At 41.0% G+C, this 13627-nt stretch overlaps 1 protein-coding gene and 2 long non-coding RNA genes across 4 annotated transcripts in view; 2 read left to right on the top strand and 1 right to left on the bottom strand.

Moving 5' to 3' along the window:
- The window catches only part of LOC132473268 (uncharacterized), a 38587-nt gene extending 37393 nt beyond the window's left edge, over positions 1-1194 (top strand). The window contains exon 2 of the long non-coding RNA XR_009529302.1: positions 768-1194. This is a non-coding gene — a long non-coding RNA (uncharacterized LOC132473268). The remainder of the gene's footprint in view (positions 1-767) is intronic.
- The window catches only part of LOC132473265 (uncharacterized), a 39554-nt gene extending 38000 nt beyond the window's left edge, over positions 1-1554 (bottom strand). Inside the window, exon 1 of the long non-coding RNA XR_009529300.1 lies at positions 1025-1554. This is a non-coding gene — a long non-coding RNA (uncharacterized LOC132473265). The remainder of the gene's footprint in view (positions 1-1024) is intronic.
- A 4110-nt stretch (positions 1555-5664) lies between these two features.
- LOC132451128 (uncharacterized) lies at positions 5665-13057 on the top strand. 2 transcript variants are annotated; one of them, XM_060043437.1, is made up of 7 exons: positions 5665-7529; positions 8590-8785; positions 9623-9788; positions 10085-10690; positions 10811-10878; positions 11625-11668; positions 12111-13057. In XM_060043437.1, the coding sequence occupies exons 2-7, from the start codon at positions 8591-8593 to the stop codon at positions 12160-12162; spliced, it is 1131 nt and encodes a 376-aa protein (XP_059899420.1). In that variant the 5' UTR covers positions 5665-7529; position 8590; the 3' UTR covers positions 12163-13057. The 2 variants fall into 2 exon arrangements, with proteins under 2 accessions (XP_059899420.1, XP_059899430.1); XM_060043447.1 differs by lacking the exon at positions 10811-10878 and having other exon boundaries at positions 5665-8785.
- The last annotated feature ends 570 nt before the right edge of the window (positions 13058-13627 follow it).

The following is a 13627-nucleotide window of genomic DNA, read 5'->3' as shown; positions in this document are numbered from 1 at the left end:
AAGGTCAAAAACACATTGTTGGTCAAAAAGTGATTATATCGCTCTGGAAAGCATTTTGCAGGCATAAAAACAAGAAATGTTTATCTCTGTCAATTTCAATGCAATTTCAATATTCACGAAGAAAGTTGTCCAATCCCGGGTTGCTTTAACTCACTTCATTTATTATAAAGTCGTCGGCATGGTAAGTGAAGCTATACGGAGGGAATTGTAGGAATCGTGTCGAACACGTGTGAGAGATAATAACTCTGGCTACTTTCAGCCACGGGCAGTGAGATTATTGATAGCCTAGCATGGATTCGGGTGGTTCAGGTGATCTTCGTGCATTGGTTCGCTGTTGCATGTGGGTGGTTTTGGGCGTTGTTATTATCGTAGCCATTGGTTCTTCTGTCGCCGTCGGGCCTGTAATTCATGAACCCAAGACTCGTCCCTCCTTGTCAAGGGCTCAACTCAGAGAGGTTACTCCTACATCATGGGAGCCTCCAAACAGGTTCTCCGTCGTCGTCGTGTCAGTAACAGGTGGCCTGTAAAACAACCGTCTCAAGGAAGATCAACAGTACCATTATCAATGCAGCGATTCAGAAATAACGGGTTGCACTCGCAACCAAGCAACACTACACAATAACAAACATAGTCTGGTATGGTTGTTTTAAAATATGTTATTCAAGTAAACCCGGGATATTGATTATCTTAAATACACTCGATTCTACTAGAATAGTATAGGTGTGACTATTCTAGATATTACAGCTGGATAGGGTCGGGCCCCTCAGGTAATGTAAGCCTGAATGGCACTTGGCACTTCTGTAGCGCCCACTGCTGTGGTGATCAGCAGATGCAGTAGCCCTCGTGCACAGGGAATACAACGGCAGCCGGTGACAATTAACACGGTCTCTGCATTTATTCCCGCGACGGGCACTTACTGGATTCTGCCTTTCCACCTCCCAAACATATTCTCCATCCATCCTGTGAAAGGGTCATTAATGCCGGAGTTCTCTGCCAATTCTAACCTGAGGGATTGTAATCATACCAGCGCCCTGGCCACCAACCCATCCGGAGCGATTCAAATCCTGCTGTTATTTGATCTCCTCATGTGACTGTTAGTCCTTGCTCGGCGGTGGTAGTTTGTAGGCTCCGGGTGTGTCTGCATCTGGTTCTGGAACTTTTGTTTCTATTGCAGAAATACAAACTCATGTACAGCAGTTAGTTGTTCAAAAACATATTTCCATGAATTCTAATTTTAATTGTTTTACAGTATCTACTTTGGTTTAATTTCACACTACATCCCTCCTTGCGCATTGCTTCAGCCATGCGCATTGAATGACAACCAAAGCTAACCACACCGTAGTGCAACCAAGTTGCTATAACCAAAAAGATGTAAAAGGGAAATAACAATGTTAAAATTTGCATGTTCAATATCACTTCTGTGTTAACCGTATCTCATAATAACAGTTACCTTCATCATACTACCCGATTGTCCTACACTAACTATGTATATTGGATGACCTAATCTTCATTTATTCTACCTATTGCTCGCATTTGATGTTGTCCACACTTTGATTCACTATCGCATACCACATCAAACATGAATACGCCTTATTAAATAATACCTATGGTGGTCCCGGCTTAACTTCGGGACATTCACCATTTACCTTATGGTGGACCGGCTTAACTTCAGTCCTTCACCATTTAAATAATACCTATAAAGGTCCCGGCTTAACTTCGGGACATTCACCATTTACCTTATGGTGGACCGGCTTAACTTCAGTCCTTCACCATTTTAAATAATTCTGCATACCACATCAAACGTGAATATGTCTTAGCAAAGTGAAGTAAAGTAAAACCCAGTTTTATCTTCACTTATTTTATAGCTACACATGTCCCGGACACGTTCATTACTATTTCCAAAACAGTTTTTTTTGCTACGCAGGTCCCAGACCTAACTATACCATTGCATGAACAGTATTTATTATTATAATTATCTAGTTTTTTGTTGGTCAACATCAAATCGATACATTAATTCAACCTTCTGACTTACCGACCTACCCGATTTCTCCCCGTGTGTGCCCGCGAATGACAACTCTCCCGGGGCCTCCCCATGAGCCCCACCGTTACCACCTCAGAACACTGCAGGAACGATTAGTCGATTAACGTGTGGCTCGGAGGCTCCCAAGGAGTGCCACAATCCTACGTCTTGACACCTGGTGAACCTTCAGCTAGGTCAATCAAAACCGTCTAAACTAGGTAGAATAAAGAGTCATCCAAACTTACAACAATTATGCACATCTGGGTATTAAATATATATGGTGATATTCTATAAACAAAACAAAAAATGAACCTAAAAGAAAAATTCTGAAGTTATCGGATGAAACAAATGTTATTGTAATTGAACTACAGCAGTTGAGCTAACTCCCGCCTTGGGCACCGGTTAAAACCATGAATGCCGGGCAACCATCACTGCTTGGGTTGCAAAGGCCTGAAGAGGAAGAACAAATTTAGTACAAATGTGAACATTTCAAGGGGAAGAAAGAACAATAAGACAAGAACTTCAATTTAACTAACAATAGAGAGGCGAGTGGCCTTCTCTAAGCAACATGAATGAGGAAGGGTAGGGGAAGAGAATGTTTGCAGGGACAAGGGGCGGGGTGGGGAGGGGGGGGGGTCTGACTTGGGACAAAGGGATGGGGGGGGGGGGGGGGGGGGGTCTGACTATCGGACCTGTGAAGACTGGGACAAAGGGTGGGGGGGGTACACGTGTTGGGGGCCTGGAGGGTCTTTTACCTTTAATAATTCATCGTCTTTAATAACAAAATACCAACAGACTTGAATGTAAAATGAAGCATGCAGTCTAGGGTGGCATTTAGCGGATCGGCAGATAAGATAGTATACACTCCGAACGTCCGCTATGGTGCTACTGCTTAGGAACACAGACTCAGCGGAGAAGTGAAAGATAACTCTCGTTAACATATATTTTGGCCCGATCTATACAGAGACCGATAGTGGAGGGCTTCACCTCTCAACCAGTACCAAGAATGATCGTTAACGACGAGTACTAAAAACAACTCAAGTGTGAAGAAAGGGGGAGGTTGGGCCTTCAGTGTTCCTGCAACCGCGTGTTGTTATGCAGCACGACCGGACGGTGGCTAAAACAAACTTACACCTAAATGTTCTTATAACCAATCCTATTTCAGATTAAATCTTTAAGACAAAGAGTTCTACTTACCTCAGACGTGCGGGCCTGTTGAAGTTGTTTTAGCGTCGCGCCCGCCGGGATTCTCGGGACTTTCTTCCAAACGTCGGAGGTCACCATCTATTTCATATTCACGAAGAAAGTTGTCCAATCCCGGGTTGCTTTAACTCACTTCATTTATTATAAAGTCGTCGGCATGTTTCGGCATGGTAAGTGAAGCTATACGGAGGGAATTGTAGGAATCGTGTCGAACACGTGTGAGAGATAATAACTCTGGCTACTTTCAGCCACGGGCAGAGGCCCGTGGCTGTCCGCGGGTGTCACTGAAAATCTCTGGCTTTCTATGGGCCACGGGCAGAGGCCCGTGACCCTTCGCGGGTGTCGCTGAAAATCTCTGGATACTATTCACCTCCGGACGGTCCTCAGGTAGAGGCCGTCAAGTGGGCGTGGCCTAGTGGGCGTGGTGGCCTCGGCTTCTTCATATATTTAAAAGGCGCTACCATCTGTGGCTGGAGCAGCCTCCAATAAGGTTTTGCTCCCCTTGTGGCTATGTATAGTATTTACGGCTTATATGTTTGGTCCTGCTTCATTGGGTCCATGTGTGGGTAGCTTAGATTCTTAAAATACGTAACACTAAGCTTACCAAAGGGTTATTGGGCCATACTAAACCATTTGAAAGTGGAATACATTGGTTTTGAGCGAAATCAACTATGTAAGGTCAAAAACACATTGTTAAGTTTCCATGGCATTCCGAGCCAAACTGACGTGAGGAGTCAATGGATTGTAAACATACGCCGGGATAAATATGTCATCACCACTCACTCAAGATCTGTAGCAGACACTTTAGTTCTGACGAGATGATTGAGCCAACTACTCTTCAGGGTCGAAGGAGACTTACAAAAGGTCCCGTAGCGCCCATTTGTGAGTGGAACCAGTATACAGTCGAAACCCCAAGGCGCGGTGTGTGGGAGAGAGTGGATCGGTTCGTCGAAACTGCCCCTCCGGAAGATGAAGTTGATCTCCTTTTCAATGATCAAGACTACTGCTCTGTCCCTGAACCGGCTGCCATGGATATGTCCGCATCCGCTGCTGAAAGCGTCTCAAATGAAGTACAGGAGCTGAGAAAGGAGCTACAGGAGTTACGTCTCCAGCGAGAGTTTGGACTGCAGCGGTCTGCTGGCTCCGACGCAGACATCCGAATTTACATTTACATTTAGGGCATTTAGCAGACGCTTTTATCCAAAGCGACTTACAATAAGTACATTTGTCATAAGAAGTGCATCAATATATCGCTGTCGGTACAGAAAGGATGTTCATAGAACCTGGCATTTACACAAGGGAAGTCACTTTTTCACTGTCAAATTTTTTGTATTAGCCTATGTCATTAGCCTAGTCCCTACGTGACGGGGATATGTGTCAGGCAGGGACATTGTTGCTAAGAAAATAGCTTTACGTAAAAGATTAATACTATTATTATTTCTTAATAGGTCTATGTGAATGATAAATAGCACACAAGTAGTGGCATGTTGAGAGACGGTGTAATTGGAGTTGGGGATGTCCATGTCTTATCAGACTTTATATACATGAATGTGACCGCACCAATAGCACAGAAACAAACAACATTTATAATACAGATTTGTGTAAAGACTTACAGAGACGTGTTTCCAGTTCAAGTCTACAAAAGTCTTTTCAAATATTTATTTTTAAATATTTGAAAAAAGTCATGTTATTATTCTATGAGATGAAAATAGGAGCACTGAAGCGCCAGCGCCAGAATGTGACCGTCTCCAACTCCACCAATGCTGGTCCTAGAACAGAAATACTATTAATAAACAATTGGAAAATTTCATAAGTTCTCATTTTCGCTAGCCAATGAGGTACGTTTTATTAACAGATTAATAAAACGTACCTTGCTCTAAGAGCAAGGTACGTTTTATTACTCTGTTTTCTGGGAATAATTGACATAAGCAGAAACTAAAAACCAGCCGTTTTTTTAATTTTTCGTTTTGTCCAAAAAAACGAAAATCAAAATTTCTGTTTGTTTATTCCTTTTTTGGTTCTTCTTAACAAAATTAATTTACCACTCAATATCTGGTTTACGCCGGTGGGCGGGTCCTCTTATTGGCTAGTTTGCTTCGATGCCCTGTGCTCTTCAAAATAAAAGTTCTTTCGTTTGATAATGTCGACAAAAATATTACTGTATTATAGACACTAGCAGACACAGAGGCAGGCCCCCAGGACTGGTGCATCGTTCCGGAATCCACCAGTGCTCAGAGGCCAAGCCTGGTATTGCAGTCGGTTTAGTGGGTTGTGGACGGGTCCCTCAAATCACGGGGCCCAGAAGTAGATATCCTCGTTCAATCCAATACAAGTGGGGAGCAGGAATGTGTCTCCGCAAAAATGTTTTGGATATCAAAGGTTCATAATTATCTTTATACCGTGTACTAAAAAATTTTAAGTTTTTTCTTTTCAAACAACACATTCTCACTCCGAGCGCGTCGATTTCTGACGAACGGTCAGTGACTTTTGCTTCAGTTTCTGACGCAAAAGGGTACCCTTGCGCTGCTTTTTTAGACGCATGGGGTTTTCAACTAGTTACAATGTAACCCTTTGACGGGGGACCCGATGGCTGCACATAGAGACGCTATGAGCATTCATATCCCATTGGCTAACGGAGGACCTTGCGCTTCTTTTTTCGACGCAGGGGGTTTGCCACTCATTGCAATGTAATCCCTCCACGGCAATATATGAAGCTATGAGCATTCATTCCATTGGCTAACGGAAGAGCCGATGGCTGCACATAGTGACGCTATGAGCATTCATCCCATTGGCTAACGGAGGACCTTGTGCTTCTTTTTTCGACGCAGGGGTTTTTCCACTCATTACAATGTAATCCCTCCACGGCAATATATGAAGCTATGAGCATTCATTCCATTGGCTAACGGAAGAGCCGATGGCTGCACATAGAGACGCTATGAGCATTCATCCCATTGGCTAACGGAGGACCTTGTGCTTCTTTTTTCGACGCAGGGGTTTTTCCACTCATTACAATGTAATCCCTCCACGGCAATATATGAAGCTATAAGCATTCATCCCATTGGCTAACAGAAGAGCCGATGGCTGCACAATAACGGCGATTTTACAGTGACATCTGTGACATTCCTCAACACAACTACACCAACGTGTCCTTGTTAATTACACAACATGTATGGGTTAAGGCTCTGGCCATCAGTTGTCCTGTTTGGTGCTTTGATTGAGATAAACAATCGTTTTTTGATCAGTGTTGGGTAGCTGAGGTCGTTGCTATCGAGACCACGTCCGTCCGCTTTGTTTCACAACTGACAGAGCTGCCAAGTCTAACCATTTGGCCCTGAGACACACTCATATCAACCAGTTCACACACTATCACAGAGGAGGAAGAGAAGGAGGAGAAGGAGAAGGAGAAGGAAAAGCAGAAGAAGAAGAAGAAGAAGAAGAAGAAGAAGAAGAAGAAGGATAATAATAAGAAGAAGAATAGAAGAGGCGGAGGAGGAAGGGCTGATGCACATTCTCATTCCGAGCGCGTCGATTTCTGACGAACGGTCAGTGACTTTTGCTTCAGTTTCTGACGCAAAAGGGTACCCTTGCGCTGCTTTTTTAGACGCATGGGGTTTTCAGCAGCCATCGGGTCCCCCGTCAAAGGGTTACATTGTAATAGTTGAAAACCCCATGCGTCTAAAAAAGCAGCGCAAGGGTACCCTTTTGCGTCAGAAACTGAAGCAAAAGTCACTGACCGTTCGTCAGAAATCGACGCGCTATCATTCACGTCGAGAGCAGCGATGGGCTGTAGTTCAAAAAGCGGCCTAAAAAAAACCTGACATTATCAAACTTCCTCACATTATTTTTGGTTTTCTTTGCATGCAAATTTTTAATTAAAATCCACAAACAACATATGTGTAATCCACGGCATATAAAGACGAAAAAAATAATTACTTTCTCTCCATTGAAACCCATTCATATTTTTCGATCTCAGAGGTCCCATGCGGGGTATACCGGAAAGGGGCGGATTTACGAGCTCAATAACAAGCAGGAAGAAGCAGGAAAAATCCGCCGGTTATATATATACATTTTTTAAATGTGGAATGATATTATTGTTTTTAATGGAATATGAATTTGAATTTATTAGAAGTTAGCGATGATTATACTCGTGTCTCAAACATGATCACGAAACATCAACAGTTCTGCTCGCTGTAAGCGAGTAAGTGATAGGATTGGATTGACCTATCACCGATGGGATGTTAATCGAAGTGCACCTTGGGAATCGTAGATGAGCTTCAAATCGGGACTCAGGATCCACCAGACCCAGGTAAGTTGTACAAAATATTTAAATATGATTAACTAAGAATATAGGCTTAACTAAATTGAAATCTCTCCAACGAGCAGTAGGCCTATGTCTATGAGAGAGAGAGAGAGTGAAAGACACTTCAATATAACTTCTTTTTTAATATATTGGCTATACATATTTTTTGCATCGCGTGTACATTTGAAAACTTCTTGCTAGGTTAGCTGGCTCACTATCGTTCGTAAGATGTAGCCTTACCACCAAGCACCGAAACTCGGTTCCAGTAGGGCACTGGTTCCGATTAAACGGTAGTACCTAGATCGAATAAGAACGCACATTTCGGTGCCTCATAACGGTGCCTGGATTTTTTTTAACGCCCCCCGTGTGTATTACGAAGCGTAATGCACACCTAATATCAGTGACAAACAATATATTAAGTGTTTATTACGCTTCTATTATACAGTCTATGGTATTAAGCAATAACTTTAAATGCATTTTTTTCTCCCATCTAACAAAATAGACATTTAATACGAATCTTAATAAGTATATTTAAGCTTATTTACAGAAGATGCATCTATTTTTTTCATTGTTCTGAATGTTGTGTATAACTCGCTTAGTGGTCTTTCTGTTGATTTATTGCCATTTAGTATTTATTTAATAATGTTGCTCATAAGTTGTTAGTACTCCCCATATATTTGACAATAAGCTGTCTTTTACAAGAAATGCCTTATTTCAACAATCTGATGTTCACCTGAAAGTAATTAAGTGCCCATAATATTGCTTATCCACCTAATGTTGTCTTCTTTAGTTCAAGAGAAATGTACTAAGTTCTGGTTGTAATTGTTAATTTTACCATGCACAACCCAAATTGTCTTTTGTGTTTGAATGTACTGTATAACCAGTATAATTTCCCACATAGTTATGTGTTGACAATGAATTAATATCATATCTTTTTTCACTCCAAATGCAATATCACTAATATGCATGAATTAATTCACATATTATATGTGTGAATTTGATAATGTTATCAACTGAAATCAAATATATCTAAGATTAACCCTCTATGTTTCACTATCATTTGCAGAATGACAAAGCCTAAGAAGAAGCGATGCCCCTCATGCCAGGCCGAAAATTCTGTTGGAAGGAAGACATGTTGCCAGTGTCTCCTCCCCCTTCCCCGGAAGAACAAGCTCCCAGATAATTTGCAGATGGACAGCTGGGCATCCTCTGCAAAATCATACAGAAACGGTGCCAGGGCTATAAATTCGGCCCAGCTATCTGTGAGTTTAAATTACTGTAATTCAACAAAGGTTTTGGCCTCTGAGACAATAACATAATGTTCTTATTTGTCAATTTGTCCTCCTTTTAGGTAAAGTGAAACCACCATAAATGCTGTAACAAACCATGACTTTCATCATTGATCAATATGCCTGATATACTGATCACCGGATACCTGATCATATATAACCTAATAATAACATAATAGGCTGCCTCTTTAAAAAAAAAATAGGAACAACTAATTTAAAATGACCCATAATTTGTTCTAATTAAATCGAAAATTCAACAGCTGCCTTTTACAAAGTGGACAAACACCCCCACCTTTGTTCATGACTATGCCGCCACATGCAGCTTCACATATTTGTTGGTGTCCTGATCATCTGCTCAGGATGGCATATTCAGGTTATCTTGTGTATGTGGCGGGCCTGCAGTGCTGCCGGGCCGCTTACAAACACACACACACACACACACAAACTGAGCGGGGCAGACAGACTATGCAAACCATTTTTTATCATCTCTTAATAGGTTGTGTTTTCTGTGATGTGAAATTAATGACTGTGTGTCTCCAGAACACATTTCAATCATTTTCAAAACTTTATTTAAAAAAAACAACTTTTAGTTTATTGATTTTTCCTTAACAGTTATGATTTACTAACCGGTTACAGGGGCACACCCCTAATTTTGACAGACAACACAAAGTTAAGCTAATAATAAGCAAAGAGTCTAAGCTCTTGAGTTGATGCTGATTATCCTCACCTGTAAATGCCAATACTTGTGTTATGCTAATTTGTTAAGCAAAGGTGTAAATGCATATATTTTCTTCATTGTATTTCCTGCAGGTCTTAAAACTAAATGCCCTTGGTCGGAAACCCCTACTATTTCTTGGAAATCCTGGCCGCAAAGGAAAATCTGTGGGGGACTTGATTCACTTTATCCCCACAGATAACGTCTTGGTGAAGGATATCATTTCCAAAATGAGCAAATGCTATGAGCTCCTCCTGACAAGTAAGATCATCCTTGTTAAAGATACATATATTATACAGTTGAGGACACAATTATTAGCCCCCCTATGACATTTTTTTATTAGGAAGTTAGCTGCAGGCCGGCAAGCAGAGACATCCGTGTTATCAGATGTATGCGGTGAAATGAAAACAGAGGACAGAAACCCAAACTATAATCTTGAACATATATATAATAAATTAGTATTTGTACAATTGAGGCTAAATTAAATGGGTTGTTCTAAATGTTTTGGGAGGAGTTCTTCCGTGGCTTATATCAGATTTTCTTTTATACTGTTTCAGTGTTGCAGGGCTGTGCTCCACAAGCAGCTGTGCCCCCCCTGGAAAACAGCGGTCCACCAGCCCCTCCTGTGTGCTCTCAGCCTCCTCCAGCACCCTTCTCATCCCCTCAAACTCCTCCATCCTTCTCCAACTCCCAACCACCTCCATCCTTCTCATCCCCACAAACTCCTCCATCCTTCTCCAACTCCCAACCACCTCCATCCTTCTCATCCCCACAAACTCCTCCATCCTTCTCTAACTCTGAACCTCCTCCATCTTTCCACAACTTAGAACCTCCTCCATCCTTCTCCAACTCCCAACCACCTCCATCCTTCTCATCCCCTCAAACTCCTCCATCCTTCTCTAACTCTGAACCTCTTCCATCTTTCCACAACTTAGAACCTCCTCCATCCTTCTCCAACTTTGAACCTCCTTCTTTCTCTAACTCTCAACCTTCTCCATCCTTCTCCCCTCAACCTCATCCATCCCTCTCCAACTTTGAACCTCCTTCCTTCTCTAACTCTCAACCTTCTCCATCCTTCTCCCCTCAACCTCATCCATCCCTCTCCAACTTTGAACCTCCTCGATCTCCAGCCTCCTCTTCCAAGAAGAGGCCCAAAATAAAAGGTTTGATTTACTCTGCATAAATGTTGATGCTACATAAATGTATTACATTGTTAGGGTTTTCTAATTAACACAATATGCTTCATGTGATTTGTATTAATCTTTTCTACTTTATCTTTTTAGAATGCAGAAAACACAAAAATCAAAAGGTTTTCCTGTTTCAACGCATTGTTGATAAACGTGTTTTAAACGTAAGTTAAAAACAAGTGTTTTTTTAAATTATGAAACATTTGCAAAGTAGTCCTTATATGCTTCATAAGACAACACATAATGGTGTATGATGAGGATGGATTGAGGGCTTTTAGTTTAGTACATTTACTGCGTTTTTCCATCTGCACTTTTTGCTGGCGAAGCCAAGCCGTTCAGATTTTGTTGCCCATTACCACGAGAGTCAGATCCAGGATGGACCTTATCTGGAGTGGGGCCAAAAGCGCCCTGGCCCTGCCTTTAAAAATTCGGTACTCCTCGCATGGGGTACCAAGCTGTCTGAAAGGGTGCCGAAAAGATGAAGCTATTCACTGCCGTCAGTTGATTGGTCGAAAGAATAACTTTGGCCTTAAAAGAGGCCTATGTGTAGTCACCTTTGCAGGACTGAAGAGAGTATTGTGTTTAGAGAAAAGGATAACATGAACGTTATGGAATATTTGGCTATAACATGTAAAATTGTTTAGGTTAGGTTACCAATTTCTACAGGATTTTGTGTAGGACCATAGATTTAAAAACAAATGCAACTCATACTGTTGGACCCAGATAGACAGTGTTTAAAATTTGATGCTTAATCCTTGTATTAAATAATAAATTCTAAGTTGTGTGGTGATAGTAGGTATTTGGAGATGGATAAATCATACAATACAGCTAAATTGACCATCTGTCTCTACAGGAAATGCCTTTTTCTCACAACTACTTCTGTCATATTTTCTGATGTCATGCCTTTCAGGGAAAAGAAGAGGTGAAAGTCTCTTGGACACCATGCCCCAAGTGGTAAGTTTGACTGGAAACAAAGTATTTATAAAACATGTTTAAAGCTATAGTGTGTAACTTCTGTCGGGGCCCAAGAGGAATTCTTAGTAATTACAACAACACTGTCGGTGCATCTACATGAGGTACACTTTTGCTGATCGCACATCAATTGTATCCCTTCTGCTGTACGTCCAGGTTTTTTCTGACTAACACAATCGACAACTTTAACATTTCTTGGGCTCTTTTCTGAGCTCCTTCACCAGTGTCAACACTGCCCTACTGAGAAATAAAGAGAGAGTTTTGTGTAGCTGTTGGGCTTAATCAACTCTGTGTAAATTCATTCGACAATGGCACAAATGTTACAGACAAAAGTAACGCACTATAGCTTTAATAAGAATGTTATTGATAAAAAAAGTTCATCCTTTAACCTTCAATTACTGTTTTTTGTTTCATTTCTTGACAGTGGGAAGAAGTGGGACGATTCATGGGAGCCAGACAGCCAACAGTTTAGCTAAATCTATTTTATTTATTTATGTATCTTATTTTATTTGTTTGAAATTCCTGTTTCTTTGGAAGTGTTTATTTTATTACACACAAATACACACATACATACACAGACATCTTTCAAAAGTGATACATTTATTAAATAAATTGTTGTTACTGCCTGGTGCGTTTGTCCATTTTATTGCATTTATAATTATCTATATTTTTTGAAATACAATGATTGAAAAGTTCTTGCTAAGCTCTGACTGTTAATTGTGTAACAATTTGACAAAAGGTGAATTATTATTTTAAATCGTTTTGGTGTTTGTGTACATAGACTAGTGTCTGGAGTGCTCACAAACCCGGAAATGTGATACGATTTGCTGCCTCAGTGAGAAATCATGAGATGCTCCTAGCTTCCTATGACATACGGCAACACAAGTCTCACTCCCTACTCGTCAGAAGTGTGACGCATGGCCAAGGATCCCTGGCGTCAAGTTCCAACGAAAGATGTGTACCTGTTGCGTTGTTTTTCAATGTGGGGGTCCAATTCGGTATCACGCCAAAGCGTGAGTGGAGGAATAGCACAAACGGGGCGAGTGGTTCTCCCAGCATTTGGTGAAATGGTTAGGTAGCCTATATTAATATTTAATATAATAAATATTAATGCTTATTATCTGAATGGGAAATGCAATATTTAAGGACAGATTCACCATTAAACGTGTTTCAAATAACATTTCTAGCGAGAAATATACTTTATACCTGCATAATCTTCAGTCACTGAATGTGTCTGATCTTTAGTTTGATAGTCATTAGGACGATTTTATGGTCTCGCAAGCATGTTTAAACGACGTCAGGTTGCTAGGGACGCGACGATCTAATTGTGGGCCAGCCGAGGCTGACACATATACCAAATTTGGCCTACAACCAAATTATTATTTGGTTATAACAATAATATTATTGTTATTCTTTGGTTATTATTTTCAATGGTCAGATACAGATCTTGTTCTAAAGATAATTGAATAAGAGCTATAATTTCCGATTTATCCGATTTTTAAACCAAGTCGCGCACGACTCTAATCATGACATGCCCTATTCTTTTCAATGGGGCTGCCATGGTCTGTCATGGTTGCTATAGTGATTGCTATCGATAACCCTCTCCTCCAAACCACGTTAACGAGGGCGGCAACTGAGCCACCGTAAATTGTGTTGTTTTTGTCGTAAACAAGGGTCCGCTGGCTAGGAAATAGACAGATAGAAATAGACATTTCCTTCAAAAGGCACCTTGGAATATGTTTCTATTATCCGCAGATTAGATTTACTTTTGTAATGAACTTGACTCAAATCGATTAAAAAAAAAAAATAATCGCTGTCTGGTGGCTTGTTACGTCACTCTCAGATATGCGCATGGAGAGATTTCATAGTGACACAGCCAATAACCTATTCTTGAAAGCAAAACAAGCTTATAGATTTAACGAGGCAGGGTTACTTGAAAGA

The sequence above is a fragment of the Gadus macrocephalus genome, chromosome 2, assembly GCF_031168955.1.
Source record: "Gadus macrocephalus chromosome 2, ASM3116895v1".
NCBI classification, from domain to species: domain Eukaryota; kingdom Metazoa; phylum Chordata; class Actinopteri; order Gadiformes; family Gadidae; genus Gadus; species Gadus macrocephalus.
Note: the sequence above shows the minus strand (reverse complement) of the source record. Positions and strands in the feature narration are given on the sequence as shown.